Source organism: Geotrypetes seraphini, chromosome 10 (assembly GCF_902459505.1).
Source record: "Geotrypetes seraphini chromosome 10, aGeoSer1.1, whole genome shotgun sequence".
NCBI classification, from domain to species: domain Eukaryota; kingdom Metazoa; phylum Chordata; class Amphibia; order Gymnophiona; family Dermophiidae; genus Geotrypetes; species Geotrypetes seraphini.
In genome coordinates this window covers 4,139,776-4,164,572 of record NC_047093.1, presented here as the reverse complement: position 1 = coordinate 4,164,572, position 24,797 = coordinate 4,139,776, and the positions used below count along the sequence as shown (strand labels likewise).

General features: G+C 43.6%; 1 protein-coding gene across 2 annotated transcripts in view; it reads left to right on the top strand.

Moving 5' to 3' along the window:
• Nucleotides 1-24,797, top strand: part of DNAH17 (dynein axonemal heavy chain 17) — a 954,442-nt gene that overhangs the window by 475,088 nt on the left and 454,557 nt on the right. For both annotated transcript variants that reach the window (XM_033960179.1, XM_033960181.1), the window contains 5 exons: nt 462-618; nt 4,717-4,821; nt 5,954-6,111; nt 15,056-15,194; nt 15,294-15,521. In XM_033960179.1, coding sequence (XP_033816070.1) covers nt 462-618; nt 4,717-4,821; nt 5,954-6,111; nt 15,056-15,194; nt 15,294-15,521 — 787 coding nt within the window. The remainder of the gene's footprint in view (nt 1-461; nt 619-4,716; nt 4,822-5,953; nt 6,112-15,055; nt 15,195-15,293; nt 15,522-24,797) is intronic.

Sequence of the window (24,797 nt, the reverse complement as noted above, 5' to 3'; positions counted from 1 at the left end):
GTAGGAATGGAAGGAAGGGGGATTTGTTCAGAGGTGTTTGGGAGTTGCATAGAAGAAAAACCGTGCACTGGTATACTAATCTTTGTTTGTTTTGAATTAAAAAAAGAAATACAAATGGAAATAAAGAAGGAAATAAATAAATGGAGGCGGGACATGGGTGGGGTAGGGGCAGGGCATGGGTGGGGCGTGGCAGGGCCGGGGGGGGCCCTGTGTACTTGTGTGCCTAGGGGCCCTCGAAGAATTAATTCTGCCCTGACTGTCCTGTAAATGCTCCTCCCACATTGACACGCTATACTACTTATACATGTTAGCACCTGATGTGCTGGTATTCTGTACACTTCCTTGTATAAGAGGTGCTAAATTGCCCTTATATTGAGTTAAGTTCTGGGCTGCTGGGGAAGACAACCTATAAAAATGAATAAATAAATAAATATTGATGCAAATATCACCTTTTCTTATAGGTGTTACATTACTCTGACCCAGTCACTTCACCTCATCATGGGAGGTGCTCCTGCAGGCCCTGCTGGTACTGGCAAAACAGAGACCACAAAAGACCTGGGCAGAGCTTTGGGCATAATGGTATACGTGTTTAATTGCTCTGAGCAAATGGATTACAAGGTACGAACTGAGTCTGCAGTATCATGGCTGAAGAAAATAACAGAACTGGATCAAGAGAAAGCATTCTAGAATATTTTCCAAGGGAAAGACACAAGATATACAAGTATTGGGCAAGACTATGCATTTTAACATGACTTTTCCAGAATAACTGCACTATACATTCAACTGATTTTTTATATTTAATTTTTTTCAAGTACATTTTCTCTGAGGACAACCATTTAATCCATCACACTTCTTGTAGATTATCAGTCCCACTAGGCATATGCAATAATTTATATTCCTTAGCGCCAGCAGCAGATGAATCCAGAGACTAGTGAGGATAGTGCACATTTACCAGCAGGTGGAGATAGAAAACTGATTTGCAGATGCTCCTCTTGGATGGAATCTTTCCTAGCCAATTTGTTTTCTCTATCTCCAGCAAATGGATGGATGCCATTCCTCTTGCTTCTGGCTTTTTCTCCTGAAATAGCTCTTAACTTCTGTAATTTCAGCTTCAGTTGATTGTAGGGGTGTCTGGCTTAGCAGTGTCGGCTTAAGGGGCTACACCTGGGCCCCCCCCAGGTCCTTTCCTTCCCCTCCCCTGTGATTGAGAGGTTTTTTATGTGTGTCTGTCTAATTTCTTCTTTCCCATTAAAAAAACAAAAAGAGACTGACACATTGAAAAGACAGTTACTTTGCTGTCCTTTTCCTGGAAACTACAACTATTGGCTTTTACAGGGACTGAATTCCTCTGCTGACAGACCCGGGTTGCGTAAGTGGTGTGCTTCCTTTTAAATCTTTTGTTGCCGTCGGGTGCTATTTTTGGTTGCGGTTTGTCTTCGGAGTGTTTTTTATGGCGGCAGAAGCAGTTAAAAGGTGTTTGTGCTGTGGAAAGCGGCAAACTCCGACTGGAGTGTGTGCAGTTGGCTGAATCGGTAGCATGGAATGTTGCTACTCCCTGGGATTCTAGAATCTTGTTACTCTCTGGGATTCTGTATGGAATGTTGCTACTCCTTGGGATTCTAGAATCTTGTTACTTTCTGGGATTTATGACAAACCTAGCTCTCCTCCTAGCTTTGTCACAGGACTAACTAGGAAGAGCAGGAAGCCTCTATGCAGGATTGCTGACCAGGTTGGCTCTGCTGAGTATGAGAACCCTGACCTCCCTTGCACCGAGATTGGTGAGTCAGACAGTGACTGCCAAGGAGAGTACAGACCAGTTCCAGGTTACTCTTTCAAGCTGGCTGTTAGAGCTCATAAGACCTCAGGGAACTGGAAACTATATCTCCCAGAAAGGCAGAGACCTAGTAGGAAGCTGTCGTGTGTCCAGTCACAGCTGCAGAGGGAGCTTTCTCCCTTCCCCCTCTTTAGAGCAGGGAGGGGTGATTTGGAGCCTGTTAAAACGAGGCATCTGAGACCCAGAGAGGGAGAGGAACTGGGAACGTGATCCAGAGAGGCAGCATGATTTCTCTGCCTGGCTGAAGGCTGATGAGCTGAGGGAAGAGTGGGAGATGGTGGACCTTTCTGAAGAGTCTGAACCCACCTTTGAGAAGCAGTTTGAAAGCTGTGAACCTATGGTTATTGGTTTGTCCAGTGAGGCTAGAAGTCATGGACACAAGCTGAAAAGGTGGGAAGTGTTTGATACTTTTTCTTACCTGTTGCTTTTGGTGAAATCCTGAGATTGAGTTATTTTTGGTGTACAGCAGAATTGTCTCACTTTTCAGAGCTAGGTTGTGAAGAATGCTGTTACATTGTTTATAACTTTAAACTGCTTGAATAATTCACTACCAGGCTTTTTGCTTACGCTCCTCTCCACACAGCTAGAGACTAATTGCTGCTGATAAGCTACTGAAAGGAACGTCAGCCAAGGAGGAACTCCATTTGAATAAGTCCCTTGACTGTAGTCAGCCAGTGTCAGAGCCCTCCAGCTTTAACAGTTTACTTTTGGCTTATGAAAAGTTTATTGTCATGCAACAAGAACTGCGTGGATGTTTCTTTATTGCTGAACTTACCTTTACGTATTTAGGCTGGTGAAGAGGACTGAGCTGTAGAAATTGAAGTCCAGCCTTAGTTTTGAGTTTTGTGTTTCTTTTTCCCTTTTTGATTTTGGAAATAAGGGTCATTCTGACCATGGTGAAACCAGTGTGGCCAGGTTGGCCTAGCATTGTAATGTTTTGGCTTTTTGCACCAATGTATTGGAAAATATTATAGCCTGCTAAGAACCTCAGAGCAACCTGACTCAGGGTCAGGAATAAAAGTCTAACTTTATTTTTGAACCTCTTTGAGTGTGTGTGGATTCCTTGCTTGCTTGCACTGTGGACATTTTACCTGCTGTTTTACCTAGGCTGTTGCCTAGGGGGCCTGAAGGATTCCCTAGTTGGAGGGAACACGCTGGGAGCAGTAACGATCGCGGTGAACCCGTCTCGCTGCGGTGATCAGGAGCCCGGGGGTTGCGACAGATTCCAGAATCTTGCTGTTCTTTGAGATTCTGTATGGAATGTTGCTACTCCTTGGGTTTTGGCCAGGTACTGGTGACCTGGATTGGCCACCGTGAGAACGAGCTACTTGGCTTGATGGACCATTGGTCTGACCCAATAAGGCTATTCTTATGTTCTTCTTATGTTTATTTTTTAAACTTCTGATTCTGAGATGGAGTTTAATTGTCCTATTTTTGGATGTATTTTTGGAAGGGAGCTGTTTGTACCTGATTCATGGTTTATGAATGGTATTTGGGCTGAGAGGAACACACAAGATTTTGGCGCAGTCCTTTTTCTCATGATGCTTTTGGTGATCAGAAAAATTTTCATGGGTTTGTAATTATATGATTTGGATATTAGACCACTGACGTTCCCTCTCCGCCTTTTATATCTTCCCCAAACCCTTGGCCTCCTATACTTGCCCCACTCATCTTCCTCCCAACCCCAATGGCAGCCCAGTATTGGAAACTGTTCATGCTATGCAGGAGCCAAAAGCAGGCAGGTTTGTCTTCAGCTGGCAGGACGTTGAGGCCACACCATGATCACCCAAATTTCAAATCTTAGTTTACATTTGAGTCAACCATTTTCTCTCCCTTTTTTAGAGGTGGGGGGGGCGAATGGTTACTTCAGTTTATATTCGAGTATATGTTACCTGGAAAAAAAGCCTTGCTTCCTCTTTTTACCACTCTAGCCATTTTTTCTTCCACCTGTGCTTTTGTCAAGCATATTTTCTCTCTTCACTTCTTTGAGTTTTATCCGGTATTCTTTTCTGTGTTTCTCTTTTCTATTCCTTGACTGCTGCCTCTTTTGCCTTTATTTTCTCAACCACCTGTTTTGAGAATCATTATGGGGTTTTTTTCATCTTGCTTTTATTAACTTTCCTTATATAGAGTTCAGCTGCCATTTTTATAGTTCCTTTCAGCTTGGACCACAGTCTTTCCACTTCCCTCAGGTCTTCAGGAACGCTTTCATTTTACTGAAATCCAGGACTTTGACTTTTGTGCGTCCATTGTCCGCTTTAGCTCTTATATCAAACCGATGGGTGATCCCACCTGGACATTTGTGAGCACCAGATCCAGCGTCGTTCCATCAACATTTGAGCAGAGCGCTTTGAAGGGCATCCACAATCTCTTTGCTTCTTTCTGATTCTGAAATCTCCTGGTAACATCACTTCCCCTTTCAGGCTTTACAGCTTCTCTGTGTTGGAGACTATCATCTCCCATTTTCAGCTGCTTTAATATTAGTTTTCACATAAAGTGCTATTCCTGCATCCTATTTGGGCCAGGTTCACAGCACTTTACAGAATTACTAAACATATGTTACAAATTATATATCATTTGCTAAAAAAAAAACAACCTCACCCCAAGTCTCATATTTCAGTTTCAAATATTTCCAAATACTTAACAAGGTTCATGTGCTCCCACCCTCCTTAGGACAACTGTTCGGTAGGGAATCCCACTTGGGTGACAGGCAAACTTCTCGTCCTCAGAGAAAAAGTGACATTACTCCAGCTCATGGCTTTGGTTGTATCATGGATTACATCCACGAGCCCATGAGATCTGCTCCACTTACAACCTTCTTAACACTCTTTGAAAGTGATGGTTCAGGTCATGATCTGTTCTTTCTTATGTTCTTTTTTAAGTCTTGTGGAAATATTTACAAAGGACTGTCCCAGACTGGAGCTTGGGGATGTTTTGATGAGTTTAATCGAATTTCTGTGGAGGTTTTATCAGTGATTGCTGTACAGGTACGACTGCTGTCTTCTATATAAATTACACAGTTCATTGGAAGAAATATATTGATGGATTTTTGAAGACTTACATTCAGCATCTCTTCCACTAACTCCCCATTTCCTATTGCATTCTCTTGCTCCTTCTTCCCCTCTCCTTTTCCTTTCCTGTCTCCTGCTTGCCTGCCAAGCCTGTTTAACTGAGCTCCACTGGCCCCTCCCCTTTTAAGGAGGAGCTCCGGTGGATGACGTCAGGGGTGGGCAGATCTACCTTTCGCCGATGCCTCCTGCTCTCTCCTGCCTTCTCTTGCTCCTTCTTCCCCTCTCCTGTTCTCTTCTCTGCTTTTCTCTCCTTCTCCTTTCCTGCCTCCTGCTTGCCTGCCCAAGCCTGTTTAACTGAGCACCATTTGCCCCTCCCCTTTTAAGGAAGAGCTCTGGTGGATGATGTTGGGGGTGGGCAGAGCTACCTATCGCCGATGCCCCTTGCTCTCTCTTGCCTTCTCTTGCTCCTTCCCCTCTCCTGTTCTCTTGTCTGCTTTTCTCTCCTTCTCCTTTCCTGCCTCCTGCTTACCTGTCCAAGCCTGATTAACTGAGCACCGTTGGCCCCTTCCATTTTAGGAGGAGCTCCAGTGGATGATGTTGAGGGTGGGCAGAGCTACCTATCGCCGATGCCCCTTGCCTTCTCTTGCTCCTTCTTCCTCTCTCCTGTTCTCTTCTCTGCTTTTCTCCCCTTCTCCTTTCCTGCCTCCTGCTTGCCTGCCCAAGCTTATGTGAGGATTCAGCAAGATCTACAGTAAGTCTAAACATAACATATATAAAGTCTTCTGTTTGTCTATGGAGAAAATGAAGGGGCTGATAATGGAAGCCAAATCCACATAAAGATATTCAGATATATTTATGCATAAATTCTAAGAAATATCAATGTCTTTAGGCCAATCAGATAGCTTGTGTAAATGCCCATGACTAGATGTCAGACATGATGGATACTTTTCAACTAGTCATGGAATTAGCCATTATCCATATAGCTAGGACAGCATTTTTTCAATCTTAAATTGCTTTATTCTGTGTGTTGCGGCTGTCCACCATTGCTCAATATTGACTTGTGTTAAGATATGACAGTGTGCTAAAACTATGCCTTTGTTTATTGCAGGTCAAATGTGTTCAGGATGCTATTCGTATGAAAAAGAAAATATTTAATTTTTTAGGAGAGGTAATATCTCTCGTCCCAACAGTAGGAATGTTTATTACGATGAATCCAGGGTATGCAGGTCGCACAGAATTGCCTGAAAACTTGAAGGCTTTGTTCAGGTAAAGTAACTTCAGAAGCATCTTAAAGAGAATGTATGACCTGAAGGGTTAGGGAAGAGGTGTCCTGAGAAATCCCTCTGTACCAAAGGCTGTTGGATGCTGAGGAAGTAGTCAAAAGGGCATAGAGAAGGTAGACAGGGACAGATTCTTCAAACTGAAGGGAGCCACAAATACAAGGGGGCACTCGGAGAAATTGAAAGGGGACAGGTTTAGAACAAATGCTAGGAAGTTCTTCTTTACTCAGAGGGTGGTGGACACATGGAACGCGCTCCCGGAGGATGTGGTAGGGCAGGGCACGCTACAGGGGTTCAAAAAAGGTTTAGATAAATACCTACAGGATAAGGGGATTGAGGGGTACAGATAGAGATAGGTACTGGAAAGGCAGGGACACTTAGCAGGTGCGGGCTGCTGGGCGCGATGGACCTCTGGTCTGACTCGGCGGAGGCAACTCTTATGTTCTTATATGGCATGTAGTACATAGGGAGAAGTGATAGTAACATACATAGTAAATGACGGCCTAGTCTATCCAGTCTTTCATTTTTAAAATATATTTTTCTTTGATATTTCTGCCATGGAAGTCTGCCTGGCACTGTCATTAGACTCCAATTACTGGAGTTGCTGGCCAAGCTCACTCTAGCCTTTTTAAACCAGCCCAAATTATTGTAGTTCCTGTTGAAGGCCTCCCCAGCCCATCCGAACAAAATCAAGGAAACCACGCTACATGTGAATGGGCTGGATTACTGTATTGAGCAATTCTTAAAAACACTAGGTGTCACTTTAGATAAGCATCTCACTTTGGAGAAACACTCCGACCTAGTATTTAAGAAAAGTATCTCGGTGCTCTGGAAACTCCGCACCATAAAAAAATACTTTGATGACGCCTCCTTTCGTCTGCTGGTACAATCTTCCATTCTGAGTGTCCTAGACTACTGTAATATCATATACTTAGGCGCCTTCAAGAAAATCACCAGGAAGCTGAGGTTGGTCCAAAATACTGCCGTCCGTCTCATCTTTGGCTTGAAGAAATGGGAACACATAACCCCTTTCTACCACAAGCTGCACTGGCTGCCATTCGAATCCAAAGTTCTATTTAAGTTCTCATACATCTGCTACAAAACAGTATTTGGTATGTTGCCGGATTATCTTTACCCTCACTTCAACCTGAGCCACAACAACAAGAGCTCCCGCAGAATAAACCTGTTCGCTTTTCCCTCACTAAAATCGTGCCACCTGAAAAGATTCTTCGAAAGAACCTTCTCCTTTCAAGCGGCTAAACTAAATTCATGGCTCGCCCAAACTATACTTGATGCCTCTTCATATCTCAATTTTAGAAAGCAGATTAAAACTCAGCTATTCAACAGATCAAATCCTTAATCATACCCCATGACCTTCCCCTCCCACGCTTCTAAGATTGTGGCTCCCTCCTTACAGCTTGTATACTTTTTTCCTTATAGGCTCTTTCCTTATGGCATGTATGCAGTTCTCCTTCTCTTAAACTGTATGCATGTACTTATTGTATCTATTGCATGTATTTTGCTGCATATACTTTCTGCTGCATGTACTACTGCATGTCCTTATTCCTTGTACTTATTGTACTTTCTTCTCTTTGTACATGTTGCATGTATTTTTTTGCTCCCTTCACTTAAATTGTAGACGTATAATGAACATGTTACTTTTTTATAATTGCTTTGCTCGTTTTTGTTGTCAACCTCAACTGCACTGTTTGTACTGAATCTATTTGCTGTGAACCGCCTAGAACTCCCTGGGTATGGCGGTATACAAAATAAAAATTATTATTATTAGTCATGCAAGTCTGCTCAGTTCTGGCCCTAGTTCTTCAAATTATATCCTTCACTTTCTGATTAGAGAGCCTCTGTGTTTGTCCTGCTCTTTTTTGAATTCCATCATCGTTTTCTTCTCCACCACCTCCCTCATGAGGGCATTCCAGGCATCCACCACTCTCTCTGTGAAAATGAATTTCCTAACATTACTCCTAAATCTACCACCCCCCAACCTCAATGTTTGCCCTCTGGTTTTACCGGTTTCCCTTCTCTGGAAAAGATTTGATTCTACAGTATATTAATACCTTGCAAGCATTTATTTTTTAATTTTTCAAAATACCATACAAAGCAAACAAACATACTTTGTCACATACTCACATTGCAGAATTAGAAGAAAATATACAATCATATCATTCCAGAAAAGAAAAAAAATAATCCCTGAATTCTTCCAACCCAAAAATATGGGAGACCAAGGAGGAAAATCTAGAAGAAGATAGATACTCAAAAGAAAAATAAATCAATTATATAATAACGGTGAGATTCATTGCTTATATAGTAACATAGTAGATGACGGCAGATAAAGACCCGAATGGTCCATCCAGTCTGCCCAACTTGATTCAATTTAAATTTTTAATTTTTTCTTCTCAGCTATTTCTGGGTAAGAATCCAAACCTCTACCTAGTACTGTGCTTGGGTCTCTGTCAAAACTCATTCCAGCCTATCTACACCCTCCCAGCCACTGAAGCCCTCTCCAGCCCATCCTCCCCCAAACGGCCATATATAGACACAGACCGTGCAAGTCTGCCCAGTACTGGACTTAGTTCAATATTTACTATTCTTTTCTGATTCTAGATCCTTTGTGTTCATCCCACGCTTCTTTGAACTCAGTCACCGTTTTCCTCTCCATCACCTCTCTCGGGAGCGCATTCCAGGCATCCACCACCCTCTCCATAAAGTAGAATTTCCTAACATTGCTCTTGAATCTACCACCCCTCAACCTCAAATTAAGTCCTCTGGTTATATATAATATGACTTACTTTATTCCAAAATCAAAGCTAACTTGAAATAGACCCTTTACCTTCAAAAAAATATTGCAGTTGAGAGGGTTCAAAAAAGATATATTTAACATAATTCAAGGAAATAATACTTTTCAAGTATTTAAACATCTGTATCATATCACCCCATTCCTCCTCTCCTCTAGAGTATACATGTTCAGGTCTTCCATTCTCTTCTCATACACCCTTTGGCCCAAATCCTTTACCATTTTCATCTCCTTTCTCTGTATAGCTTCAAGTCTTCTTATATCCTTAGCCAGATATGGCCTCCAGAATTGAACATAATACTCCAAGTGGGGCCCTCACCAACTACCTATACAGGAGCATCAACACCTCCTTTCTTCTGCTGGTTATATCTCTCTCTATACAGCCTACGTCCTTCTGGCTATAACCACCGCCTTGTCACACAGGATCATTGCCTTTAGATCCTTAGACACTATCACCCCAAGGTCCATCTCCTTGTCCTCACCTTTTGCCTCCCAGCACATACATTTCCCTAGGATTTCTACTCCTCAAATGCATCACTCTGCACTTCTTTTTACTGAATTTTAGTTACCAGATATTAGACCATTCTTCCATCTTTTGCAGATCCTTTTTCTTGTTTTCCACTCCCTCGGGGATGTCTACTCTGTTACAGATCTTGGTATCATCCACTCTAGCGTTCGACAAAGACCATGCTTTTTGAAAGATTGTCATTCTTTCAAGAGGCGCTTAAGGTCTCTTGAATGTAGATGGTGTAAATCTCATGACGATTCAGACCTTTCAAACTATCATGCATTTTACAAGGAATATCATACCTATATAAAATCTGCATGTCGTTCTTATTATATAAGTCAATTTAAACAAGCTCCAAATTGGTCTAAGCAGTTATATGCCACATTGCATAAACTTCCTTCTATTAAACCATCGCCATCTGAAACTTCAAATTTAAATGCTCATAATTTAGCTGATTAAATAAAATTTCTTCACTGAGAAATACATTTCCAACTTCACCTGCTCAGATTTCTCTGTGTAAAGCTAACAGCTTATTAATAGATGAAGGTTTGTCTAAGGTTGCCTCAGTATGGTCTACTTTTAATTTACCTTCCTTAGTTGGTCTATCCAATTCTCAAAAATCATTCTTTAGACTCATCACAAGTGTCTAATTTTTGTCCTATTTCTAATATTCCATTTGCATCGAAAATTCTGGAACGTGTTGTCTTCCAGCAGCTCTCTCAACATTCTGAGCTGTCACATATGCTTCATCCTTTTCAATCAGGTTTCAGGAACTTTCACTCTGAGACAATTTTAGTTTCACTTCTTAATGATTGTTATACTGCAGTAGATCAAGGAAAAGCCTTATTCTTAATTGAATCTGACCTCTCTGCTGCTTTTGATTTAGTTAGTCATTCTCTTTTGCTATCCCGTCTTGAGTCAATAGGTATTTCAGGAACAGTACTTAGTTGGTTTAAATCAGGGGTATTCAACCTTTTGGCTTCCCTGGGCCGCATTGGCCAAAAAAAATGTTTCTGGAGCCACACAAACGTGCAAACACTGCAGCAAGACAGAGGAGGGAGCTGGCAAGACGGTAAACACCCGGGGGCAGCAGAGGAAAACCAGCATCGCCCTCGATCCTGGTTTAAATCATTTTTAAAAGACAGAACTTTTAAAGTCTCATTTGTCTTCTCTTGTTCATCAACTTGTTGTGTATCTTGTGGTGTTCCACAAGGGTCTATATTATAAGCCTTGTTATTTAATATCTTTTTAAGTCCTCTTGCTCTGAGAATTCAGGAGCATCAGATCAAATACTATATCTATGCTGATGATATTTTGTTGATATCCACCCCAAATCTGAAAAAAAAAACAGATTTAAGTTCTTTACAAGCTTGTTTAGACAGCTTAGACAAGCTTACCAGACAGCACCTTAGCAAAGGAAGAAGGATGCTGATAATTCAACTCGACCTCTCTGCTGCATTCGACCTGGTCGACCACACCATACTTCTTCAGATATTAGAAGCAATAGGGATCTCAGGTGAAGTTTACAACTGGTTTCAAGGATTCCTTAAAACAAGAACATACAGAGTAAAAACAAAGGATCTTATATCGGAGCCTTGGACCAACCCCTGCGGAGTACCCCAAGGTTCCCCACTGTCACCCATGCTCTTCAATCTTTACATTTCCTCCCTCGGTACCCTGTTAGACAAACTCAAAGTAACTTCATTCAGCTATGCAGACGATATCACCATACTCCTCCCCTTTGACACACAAGACCCCACCAAATCAGGCATCCTGGAAAAAACTCTAGAAGCAGTGGAAAAATGGATGACAGAACATAAACTGAAGCTCAACCCAGATAAAACTAAATTTCTACTGCTTGAAAAGGACAAAACCCCTTCTATAACTGAGCTAGAAATAAAAACCACCAAATATCCCCTACAACCCACTCTCAAACTCCTTGGAGTAACAGTAGACAGAGGTTGCACTCTTCAGGTGCAAATCAACAAAATCACACAAAAAGCTTTCTTCACCATGCGCAACCTTCGCAAAATCAGAAAATTCTTTGAAAAAGAACAATTCAGACTCATAGTTCAATACCTAGTCCTAAATCTATTGGATTACTGCAATATCCTCTACCTTTCTTGTCCTACCTACCTAATAAAACAACTACAGACCGTGCAGAACACTGCCCTCAGATTGATCTATTCCCTTGGAAAATTTGACCACATCACCAACGCCTTCCTAGACTCACACTGGCTTCCAATACAAGCCCGCATCCAATTCAAACTATACTGTATGTTATTCAAAACCTTAAACGGAATGGCACCCACCCACCTAAACAACCGTCTAAACAGGAACCTCTCAACCAGACAGAGAAGAACCCAATCCCCTTTCTCCTTCCCCCCTTTTAAAGGAACTAAACGCAAAAAGATGTATGGCAACTTACTTGCAACACATGCAGCTAAATTGGACCCCTCCATCACCAACCTACTGACAGCATCAACTGACCTCAAGGCTTTCCGCAAAGAAATCAAGACCTTACTATTCAAGAAATTCACCCAAACGTCCTAATCCCTTCCTTTCCCCCTCTCTCCCCCTCTTAGAACCCACTCATCAAAATTGCTTTAGACCTTACGCCTTAATGTAATTTGTATTTCTCTTCCTGGAAATGTCCAGTTATCGTTCTGATGTAATCCGCTTAGAACTGAAAGGTACAGGCGGAATATAAGCCTGTAATGTAATGTAATGTAATGATTGATGAATGGATTTCACAAAATAAACTAATATTAAATCCTCAAAAACTACTGGCTTATGGATTACTGGTTCTTTACAGTCTCCGACGGAGTCTCCACTCTTGCGATCTCACCCTGTAGAACTTCAAAATTCTATAAAGTATTTAGGAGTCAATTTAGATACAGCCTTGACTTTTCATCCTCAGTTGGTTTCAGTAGTCAGTTCTTATTTCTATTCTTTGCGCATGATACACTCTATATGAAAGTATATAGATACTTTCTGCTGCGAATCTCATATTTATGCGTTGGTTACATCAAAATTGGACTACTGTAATACTATCTATATGGGACTTCCTCAGGTTTCTCTTAAGACATTCCAGACAGTTCAAAACACTGCTATTAGAGTTATTACAAACACAAAGAGGTATGATCATGTCACTCCGTTGTTTAGGGAATATCATTGGCTTTCAATAAAATTTAGACTGATGCATAAAGCACTAACTTTGGCTTTCAAGGTGTCAACCAGTGAGCAGCCTGATTATCTCACAAAATTACTTGTTCCATATGAACCTCCTCGATCATTGCGGTTGTCAACTTTATTTTATTTTATTTTTAATATTCTTTATTCATTTTTAAAACTTCAATTGCGCACAAAAGATGATGCATTTACATAAATTAATATCATTACAGCACAATATACTTAATAGAATAAAGACAAGACTTATTTTCTCCTACCCACTTTTCAATTTACAAACACCTCATGGAATACGTGTAATCAACTTTCAATAGATTGACGCTACTCAAAACTACCTTTTCTGCATCAGTGCCTTATTTATGGAACTCTCTTTCTAATGAACTTCGCTGTGAGCCTACCTAGATTAACCTAATTATTTGGATTGGCATTTCCTTCTTAGTTTGGTTTTTATCCTATGGTTTTGATCCTTAGTTGGGCATTGAATCATACAGTAACTAACTAAATTTAAAAATTTTTTTCATTTATTTCCTTTACACCTGCACTATAATTATTGGTGCTGTTTTCCTTTTTAATTGATGCACACCACAATGATATTGTATATAAATACTAATAAACATAAAAGGCAAACCTTACCTTCTAACCCTTCGGCAGTGTCACTCATAAATAGATTGAACAGAATCAGCCCCAGCATGGATCCTTGAGGCGCGAATTCCATTAATCCCGACACTATGGCATCCAGTTCATCACTTTGGGTCCTAACTTCAGCCCAAGAAGTTTGTTCAAAAGCCTCTTATGAGGAACTGTGTCAAAGGCTTTACTGAAATCTAAGTAAATTGCATCTAATGCATACCTGAAGATTGCAATAAGCGGCAAGGGGGATACACAAAGTGAAAGTTATCATGGATCCTAAACATTAAGGGGCTCATAATAAAAAAAAACAAAAAACGTCTAAAAAATGGCCTAAATGGGTACTTGGACGATCAAAAAGCCTGATCATCCAAGTACCTATAACCAAAGCTGGTTTTAGACGTATCTAAAACCAGCTTAATAATAATAATAATTTTATTCTTATATACCGCCAAAGCCGTAGTAGTTCGAGGCGGTTTACAATAAGAGGAGCTGGACAATCAGCGAAGATAGGTACAAAGTAAGGTTTTAAGTACATGAAGCGGATACAGGGATAAGAGGGCTGGGAACATGCTGCAAACAATCAGCGAGAATAGGGGCACTGGACAGACATCAATATATGTAGGCAGACAACAGAGCAGGAATGAGAGATCGTGATAAAAATCAGATGGAGTAAAGCGATAGGGCAAATGGGAGCCTCTAAACGCATAGAGCGAAAAGGGGCGTTTTTAGAGGAGGGGAAAGGACCTAGACCTAGGCGTACAGCAGGTATAACCAAAAGTGTTAACAGGTTGCCTAGTCAGCACTTATACGTTTTGACTTAGACCAAGTCAAAACAGGTATAAGTGCCAAAAAAGGGGCTGCTGAGCTAATGGCGGCTGCCACAATCAGCTCAGTGGCCCGGCAATCTACCCACCCTCCACCGCAACCATCACAGCAGGAGAGATAGCTCATCTCCCCTGCCATGATAGCGATACCACCAAGTGCCGCCAAACGCGGCACTTGGGATTGCTATCGCGGCAGGAGAGATGAGCCATCTCTCCTGCCATGATCCACCCCTTCCCCCGACACGATCCTGGCAGGAGGGAGCCCAACCCCCCCTGCCCAGGTGACCACCTCACCCCACTGAAACGATCCAGGTAAGAGGGAGCCCAACCCCTCCTGCCCAGGTGACCCCCCCTATCCCCACCCCACTAAAATATAGCCTGCTGAACGCCCCCCACCCGCCTACCCCACGACACCACCCCCACTCCCTACACCATCCCCATACCTGTAAAAAAGTTGGACGGATGGATGGGTCCCAAGCCCGGCCGGCTGGGAGGCCCGCCATCCATCAAATGGCAGGCCTTAGGGCCTGATTGGCCCAGGTGCCTTAAACCCTGCCCACAGGTGGGGCCTGAGGCACCTGGGCCAACTGTAATCGGCCCAGTAGCCTTAGGCAAAGGACTGGCTCCTCCTTCGCCTAAAAGCTCTTGTGTTGGGCGTTTGGGACATAGGCTTTTTTTGGTTGATTATATGTTGTTAGTGTAGATGTAGTGGTGGTCTGGGCTTTAAACAGCTGAATGTAGAGGCAGGCCATTATCAAGAAAAACCTCCTTTTGGATGGTTTTTTTTTATAATGGACATTTTCCCTGTTTCTACTTTCAATGTTTAGGGCTTTAGGCCAAAAGGGGACTTAGACATTTTGGTTGTTTTTTTTATTATGCCCCTCCACGGAACTAAAAATGAATGCCAGTATGAGAGAATGAGGTACTTTTGAATCTGTGATCTAACTATGATTTAATTTGCCTGTTTTAGACCATGTGCTATGGTGGTTCCAGACTTTGAACTTATTTGTGAAATCATGCTTGTGGCTGAGGGTTTTTTAGAAGCTAGACTTCTGTCTCGAAAGTTTATCACTTTGTATACACTCTGCAAAGAGCTCCTTTCTAAGCAGGTAACTTTAGCACAGGAAAATGTCCAGAGAATTGATATCAGGAAAATCCATTACATATATGAAACACTTCAGTAACTGCACCTTTATATCATTAATCAGGATCATTATGACTGGGGATTACGGGCTATCAAGTCTGTATTGGTTGTAGCTGGTGCTTTGAAAAGAGGAGATGCTGGCCGCCCTGAAGATCAAGTCCTGATGAGAGCTTTAAGAGACTTCAATATTCCCAAAATAGTCACAGATGATTTGCCAGTCTTTATGGGTCTAATTGGAGACCTCTTCCCAGCACTGGATGTACCAAGAAAACGTGACATGGATTTTGAAAAGGTAAACAAAGACTTGAAACAGGAACTACTGCAGATTTTTGAAAGAGTCCCCATTTTTCTGCTCTTGTTAGCCACTACTGACTTATGCAGTGAGGCTCGGCACAACTTCCCCCTCCACCTCTGCATTCCCCCAGGCTGATTCTGATGGTAAATAAAGCATCAGGTCAGCATAAATGTAGCCACTAAGCACCAGTTCTATAATGGCAATTTATGCAATGTCAGACATTGGCTGACATTGGTAGCTGCAAGATCCGCCCCACCCCAGTCTGTCCATGTGCATGCCCATTTAAGTGTTCAGTTTATGCCTTACTCCAGATAGTACCAAATAATACCACTTAAGGCCAATTGGCGCCTAATGTAACAATGAAATTAGGCACATTCTAGAAACATCCAAATTTGTGTACGAGTCGGAAATCTGGGTGCACTACTGTATAGAATCTGTGGAACAATGCTTAACCACTAAGGGGGTAATTCTCTGTAGGCCACCTGAAGCGTGAATCGGCAATTATGCATTGTAAATCCACAGTTACATAACTAACTTTAGGTGCATATCTGCTGATATGTGCCTAATGTCTGAGCATGCCCCTTCCAGGTCCATGCCCCCCTCGCAGTGGTATGCTATGAGTTTTGCATTCTCAATTTCAAGAAACTGCCATGGACCTGCCCATGATCAACTTGATGCTGCTAACCTAAATATGGTGAACAAAGACCAATCAATTGTGAGGTGGGACCAGGTTGTTGCAGACCTGGGGACTCCCAGAAGAAATTAATAAAGGATATAAACCGCTGAGATCTGTAATATGGTGATGCGGTCTAACAAATGATAATAAACATGGGCAGACTTGCATGGTCTGGATGGTGGAGGATGGGCTGAGGAGGGCTTCAATGGCTGGGAGGGTGTAGATGGGCTGGAGTAGGTTTTAACGGAGATTTCGGCAGTAGGAACCCAAGCACAGTACCGGGTAGAGCTTTGGATTCTTGCCCAGAAATAGCTAAGAAGAAAAAATTAAAAAATTTAAATTGAATCAGGTTGGGCAGACTGGATGGACCATTCGGGTCTTTATCTGCCGTCATCTACTATGTTACTATGTAACATATTCAATGGCTCATAGGATAGAATGTGGTGAGAACCGGGTTTTGTTTTTTTTAATTTCCCTTGAATTTATGATGGGTGCATATGTCAGGCTACCTGGCTAGAGACCAGAGATAAGATAGCTAATTCCATGGCAACTAGAAGAATTAATGGCCGGGCATGTCATTAAAAAAAAAAAAGAAGAAAATTCTCACTGAATTTTACCAGAAATAAAGCTATCTGAAACAGAAGAAAGAATTTCTTTGAGTAGAACTAGCAGAAGCTGGCAGACTCAGCCTGCTGAATTGTCTTACTTCCAGAACTTCATATACATTCTTTTTCATTTTTGCTTTAAAAAGGCATTTATACTGTATGTGTTTATATTATCTTGTATTCAATTTGAATTCAGAAGTATTTTTATATAAATTTTAAAAAAAGGAACAACAACAACAAAAAATTGCTATTACCAGTGAAGTTCTGAGCTTCTAAATTCTTGAGGGACTAATCACTTTTATGACCAGTGGTCACTACTCTGCCCGGCAAATTCAAGTGAAGTAGCAGATAATGGCCCTCAGGAGATTTGGACAGTACTCTGATTTCACACAGCAAAGAATTTAATACCAGAACTGCCACACCTCCATGTCTACCTGTAGGAGATGCAAAAATACCTCCCTCACCCAACGTCAATCTGGTTTCTATCAGCAACCTATCTATTTAGAGCATCCAGAATTTTCCTTAGAGATGAATTGCACCCAACATTCCATGATATGATCCTATGACAAAGTATAAAATAGAGGTGCCAATACTACTGCCCTTCACCCAGAGTCCAACCTTCCTGGAGACTATCCACGCTACTGAAAGAAAGAGGTCTCCATGTTCTTTTTGCTCACTACCGGCCCCATTAAGAAATACCCCATATGATACATTTCTTTATCCCAGGTCAAGCAGGCAGCATATTCTTAACTGGTGGGTGACGGCACCGAAGGAGCCCCGGTACGGACAATTTTAGAGTGATTGCACTCTAAGAACTTAGAAAGTTCTAGTTAGGCCTCACCGCGCATGCGCGAGTGCCTTCCTGCCCGACGGAGGCACGCGGTCCCCAATTTCTTAGTTTCTGCGGAGCTAAGAAGATGTGTTTTTTTCAACGGCTGTTGAAAATTTTTCTCTTGCCTTCCCGCTCGCGCGTATTTTTTCTGGAAGTTTTCTCTTCCTTGTTTTATTTTTATTTCTTTTTGTTTCTTTAAAAAAAAACAAAAAAAACAATTCTTTTTTTCTTTATTTCTGTCTCGCCCCGGCGGGGCGTGTTGACACAATCGAAGCCTCCGCCTTCAATTTAGCGGAGGCCGTTTTCACCTTCATGCCCCCGCAGCGGTGTGCACACCCCATCTCTTTGACCGACCCCCACAATTGGTGTTTCCAGTGCCTGGGTCCAGATCATAGGGCTTCATCTTGCACCCGTTGCGCTTCTCTTAAAAAGCGCACTTTGAAGAATCGGAAGATTCAGCAAAAATTTCTTTTCGGTGCCGAGATGGCAGATCTCTCGACATCCACCCCGACGTCGGCGGCCCCCTCTAAACCAGCATCGACTTCTTCAACACCGCACGACATCGCTCCGGTGTCGCACCCCCCAAGTAAGCCGGTTAAGAAGCCTTCCTCTTCCCTGGAGCGGCCTCCGGTCGCAGCAGCAGTGAGTCCAGTCCTGTCGACCTCGAGGCGACCCCGTAAACGCTCCGCCCCTATAGAAGTGAGTGCATCATCATCGGCCTCCTCAACCTCTGGGCATCGAGCGGCACCACAGGTACCGCAGAAAAAGAAAGCGATACCGGTGCCTTCTTTGGATGACCTTATTGCGGCTGTCCTCCAAGTCCAACTAAAAGAGCAATTGCAGCAACTCCTTCCTGCTCTGTTGGCACCGAACCTTCCAGTCCCGGTCCGGTCTGAGCATCCGGTAACAGCCGTAGAGCAGCCTCTATTATTGGCTTCCACTCTATCGGTACCGGTCTATTCCGCCTCTTCAGTTTCCATGCCTGTTTTGTCCGCGGAACCAAGAGGACTACACCGTGCTGTTCAAATGACCTCTGAGACGGCACCAATTCCCGACCATTCCCGGCACCGGCCACCTGTTACTTCTCTGGGTACTGCATCTCTGCGGTCCGGGAAGTTGGTCCGCAAAACCCTGCATACGGAACCTTTGACACCGGGCTCCCGAGGTCGCTGTTCTCAGGTATGGGATCCTGATCTTTGGGATGACTCCGAAGAGCCTCTGGTGTCCGATGAAGAGGTTTCTTCGGCTGAGGAGGATCCCTCTATGCGGGAACCTTCTACTAAACCTGATCAATCTTCCTTTACAAACTTTTTGAAGGAAATGTGTGAGTCCCTCTCTATTCCTTTAGAAGCTGAATCCAAAAAGTCTAAGGCATTTCTTGAGGCTTTAGACTTCGATCAACCTCCAAAGGAATTTCTCAAGTTACCCCTCCACGATATTTTGAGGGAAACTTTTTATAAAAACCTGGAAACACCTTTGACCATTCCCAGTGCTCCTCGCAAATTAGACACTTTGTACAAAGTCATTCCCATTCCAGGCTTTGACAAGCCCCAACTCCCGCATGAATCTTTACTTGTGGAGTCCACTTTAAAAAAGACTGCGGGCACTAGTATCTATGCTTCTGTCCCTCCTGGCAGAGAGGGTAAGGCCATGGATAAGTTTGGCAAGTGTCTATACCAAAATGCTATGCTAGCCAATCACTCAGGTAATTATGCTTTTCATTTCTCTTTTTACCTGAAGCACCTTATCCAACAATTGCCTTCTCTTTAGAAGTATCTCCCTGACCGTAAAGTCCCATTATTTCAGCAATATACTTTCAGTTTACTACAACTTCGGAAGTTCATGGTCCGTTCTATTTATGACACCTTCGAACTGACCTCTAGGGCTACAGCAATGGCTGTTGCTATGCGGCGTTTAGCTTGGCTTAGGGGCTCAGAACTTGATGTCAACCACCAGGACCGCCTTGCCAATGCTCCCTGCTTAGGTGACGAGTTATTTGGTGACTCTCTGGATACTACCACACAAAAGCTATCTGCACATGAGACCAGGTGGGATACTTTGCTGAAAAACAAAAAGAAGCCTCCACTTGCTCAACCTTTTCACCAGCAATCATCTTATCAATGCCACTACTCTGCTCGTCCTCTTCCACCTTCTCATCAGCAACCTCGGCGACAACGTCAGCAGCAACGCCAACAGCCTCATTCACAACAGCAGCAACCAGTAAAACCAGCTGCTCAACCTAAGCCTACTCAACCCTTTTGACTTAATTCTCCAGGACATAGCCAATCTTCCACCATCCTCTCCTCTGCCTCAATCTATCGGAGGACGTCTTCCCTTTTTCCTCAGCCGTTGGGAGCTCATCACTTCAGACCAGTGGGTTCTAAACATCATTCGCCACGGCTATTCGCTCAATTTCCAGACTCTTCCCGCACACAGTCCTCCAAAAGAGTCTGCTTTAAACACATCTCAGTCCTTCCTACTGCTTCGGGAGGTCCAATCCCTTCTCCTTCTGAACGCCATAGAGGAAGTTCCTCTAGATCAGAGGGGGCAGGGATTCTACTCCCGCTATTTTCTGATCCAAAAAAAACCGGAGACCTCAGACCCATATTAGATCTCAGAGATCTTAACAAATTTTTGGTCAAGGAAAAGTTCAAAATGCTCTCTCTTGCCACACTATATCCTCTTCTCACTCAGGACGTTTGGCTATGCTCCCTTGATCTCAAAGAGGCCTATCCACATATCCCTATCACTCTGACCTCCAGACAGTATCTCAGATTTCTGATCAATCGATGTCATTACCAGTACAAAGTGTTACCCTTCGGTCTGGCCTCTTCTCCCAGGGTATTCACGAAGTGTCTCATTGTAGTGGCCACTTTTCTGCGTTCTCACCATCTACAGGTCTTCCCTTACCTGGACGACTGGTTGATCAAGGCTCCTTCATCTCAGGACGTAGTTCATGCCACCAACCAGACCATCCTGTTTCTTCAACTTCTGGGTTTCGAGATCAACTTTCCCAAGTCACATCTCGTCCCCACTCAACGACTTCAGTTCATTGGAGGGATATTGGACACTGTTCTCATGAGGGCGTTTCTTTCATCCAACCGCCTTCAGACCCTTCTTCATCTGTGTAAGCAGGTGCTCCCCCAACCTTCCATCTCTGCCAAACAGATGATGGTGCTCTTGGGTCACATGGCTTCCACAGTTCATGTCACCCCCTTCGCACATCTTCACCTGCATACTCCTCAGTGGACCCTAGCCAACCAATGGTCCCAGGCGACAGATCCTTGCTCACGGCACATATCTGTGACATCGTCTCTTCGGCAGTCTCTTCAATGGTGGTTAACATCCTCCAATCTCTCCAGAGGCCTTCTGTTCCACCTGCCTCCTCATCAGATGGTCATCACCACGGATGCATCCCCTTATGCTTGGGGAGCTCACGTGGACCACCTGCAGACTCAAGGTCTTAGTCCAGGAAAAGAAACATCACATCAATTTCCTGGAACTCAGAGCGATGTTTTATGCCCTCAAGGCGTTCCAGCATCTTCTTTTAACACAAATACTTCTTCTTTGCACAGACAATCAAGTTGCAATGTACTACATCAACAAACAGGGTGGGACGGGCTCTCGCCTGTTATGTCAGGAGGCCCAAAAGATTTGGTCTTGGGCGACAGCTCGCAATTTATTCCTGAAAGCTGTCTACATTCAGGGCGAACAGAATTCCTTAGCAGACAATCTCAGCAGAATTCTCCAACCTCACGAATGGACTTTCGATCCCATGACTCTCCAATCCATTTTCGATCAATGGGGCACTCCTCAAGTGGACCTCTTTGCAGCTCCTCACAATCATCAGTTGCCCCAATTCTGTTCCAGACTCTACTCTCCTCATCGTCTGGTGGCGGATGCATTCCTCCTAGATTGGACCAGTCGGTTCCTTTATGCCTTTCCTCCTCTGCCTCTCCTGTTGCGGACCTTTTTCAAGCTCAAGAGGGAACAAGCCACCATGATTCTCATTGCTCCACGGTGGCCCAGGCAACATTGGTTCTCCCTTCTTCTTCAACTCAGTTCCAGGGAGCCCATACTTCTTCCAGTGTTTTCTTCTCTGCTTACTCAGCATCAGCAGTCCCTTCTACATCCCAACCTGCAGTCTCTGCACCTGACAGCTTGTTATCTCTCGGGCTGAGCTCAGCTCACACACTTCTCTCTCACCCTGTCTGGTCTATTCTTGATGCTTCCAGGAAGCCGGCCACTCTTCAATGTTATCAACAGAAGTGGACCCGTTTTTCTTCCTGGTGTCTTCTACATCATCATGATCACTTCCTTAGCAGTAGAACTGGTGTTGGATTATCTTCTTTCTTTGTCTGACTCTGGTCTCAAGTCTACCTCTATCAGAGTCCACCTCAGTGCCATTACTGCTTTTCATGAGCTAGTTCACGGAAAACCTCTCACTGCTCATCCCTTGGTTTCCAGATTTTGAGGGGGCTTTTCAATATGAAACCACCTCTCAAGCCTCCTCCTGTTGCCTGGGATTTTAATGTGGTTTTTTCCGCTTTAATGAAGCCTCCGTTTGAACCATTGGCCACAGCTCATTTCAAATTTCTCACTTGGAAAGTGGTCTTCCTTATTGCTCTCACCTCTGCCAGGAGGGTCAGTGAGTTGCATGCACTAGTTGCAGATCCACTTCAGGTGATTGAGGCTAGCAGCGTGCCTGATTTTAAGGCCAAATGGGATCGACACGTGGGATCTATTCGCAGGGTAAAGGCAGGGGAGGGTCATTAGGGTGGGCAGACTGGATGGGCCGTGGCCCTTATCTGCCGTCAATTTCTATGTTTCTATGTTTCTATCCACCTTTCACTGTTTTTCATCATGACAAGGTGGTTCTGCGTACACATTCAAAGTTTCTCCTAAGGTTGTATCTGACTTTCACCTTAACCAGTCCATTGTCTTACCTGTTTTCTTCCCAAAACCTCATTCTCATCCTGGCGAACAGGCTTTGCATACTTTGGACTGTAAGCGTGCTTTGGCTTACTATTTGGAACGCACCAAACCAAACAGATCATCTCCCCAACTTTTTCTGTCTTTTAATCCCAATAAGTTGGGTCATCCTGTTTCTAAACGAACGATTTCAACCTGGCTTGCTGCCTGCATCTTGTTCTGTTATGCTCAGACCGGACTGACACTGGAAGGTTCTGTCACGGCCCATAAGGTCAGAGCTATGGCAGCGTCTGTCGCTTTCCTCAGATCAACTCCTATTGAGGAAATCTACAAGGCTGCTACTTGGTCCTCAGTTCATACTTTCACTTCTCATTATTGTCTGGATGCATTCTCCAGACGGGATGGACACTTCGGCCAATCTGTTTTACAAAATTTATTTTCCTAATGGCCAACCTTCCCTCCATCCCTCTTTTTGTTAGCTTGGAGGTCACCCATCAGTCAAGAATATGCTGCCTGCTTGTCCTGGGATAAAGCACAGTTACTTACCGTAACAGGTGTTATCCAGGGACAGCAGGCAGATATTCTTACATCCCACCCTCCTCCCCGGGTTGGCTTCTTAGCTGGCTTATCTTAACTGGGAACTGCGCACCTCCGTCGGCGGGAAGGCACTCGCGCATGTGGCCTAACTAGAACTTTCTAAGTTCTTAGAGTGCAATCACTCTAAAATTGTCCGTACCGGGGCTCCGTCTATGCCGTCACCCATCAGGTAAGAATATCTGCCTGCTGTCCCTGGATAACACCCGTTACGGTAAGTAACTGTGCTATTTGGAACGTCAATGAGATTAAAAAGTCAAATTTCATCAAATAATAATAAACTTTTATTAATAATGACTGGAGTCGCCATTCAACATATCACTAAAAATTTGAAAAATTATACTAGATTAAACTACACCTTCTGGTGGAATTCATTGTGCCATATATACAAAATGGAAAGAGTAATTGCCATACAAAAAGGGAATTATAATACTTTTAAAAAGATTTGGGGGCCATTGATAACTTATTGTAATGATTAGATGCCTTTTTATACTGAAAGTATAATTATAAGTATGGGAAGGGGGGGAGGTTTATAGTTATATTATAGATTTTATCAATCTTTATGAATACACTAGTCTTATAGCCCGTTACATTAACGGGTGCTAGAATATATGTGTGTGTGTCTGTCTTTATTTTTTTTCTCTCTCTCCTTAGCCGCTTTCTGTATTTCTATCTGTTTTTTGGGTTTTTTTTTTTCCTTGGCTGTCCACTACTACCCCTTGCCTGCTCCCCCTGTCCATTCTCCCTTCCTTTTACCTCCCCTGTGTCCTCCACCACCCCATCACTGCTCACCTTATCCAGCAGAAGCCCTTCTCCCTTTGTTTTACCTTCCCCTGTCCATCATCACCTCCTTCCTGTTCCCCTTGTTCCCCCTGTCTTCATTTTTCTGCCCCCTCCCTGTTCATCAGCACCTGTTCCCCTGTCCATCAACCCCTTTTCTGCCCCTCCATTTCCGTGTGTTGCAGCATTTCCCTCCCACCCCACTTCCCTGTGCAGTATTTTCCTGCCCCCCATACCTTCCTGCTGAACTCCATTGCCTACTTATGTTAACGGCCTGCAGCCGCCGACAGCCACCGCGGCCGACATCCAACTCAGGCCGCCGCGGTCGACATCTGCCTGGGGGGGGGAGGAAGAGAGAGAGCGAGCTTCAGGCGGCCAGAAGCCGCCATGGCCGACATCCGCCTCGGGCCGCCAGAGAGAGAGAGAGCTTCGGGCGGCCAGCAGCCGCCGCGGCCGACATCTGCCTCGGGCCGCTGCGGTCGACATCCGCCTGGGGGGGGAGGAAGAGAGAGAGCAAGCTTCGGGCGGCCAGCAGCCGCCGCGGCCGACATCAACTTGTCTTGCCTTGTGAGGCCAGACCGTAAGCTGCGAATGAGCACTTCCTATGTGTGCTACAGCTCATGGAAAACGGACGCATGCATAGGAAGTGCACATGCGCGGCTTACCGTTTTATTATATTAGATTATATGTATGTTTTTTTGGTTAGGATATTGTGAAAAGGGTGGGTGAGGGAGGGAGATACTTTATGAATTTTCAAGTAATGTATATGATTTAATTGATATAATACGATATACTTGATGTAAGATGAAAAAATGAATAAAGATTTGGAACAAAAAAAAAAAAAAAAAGAAATA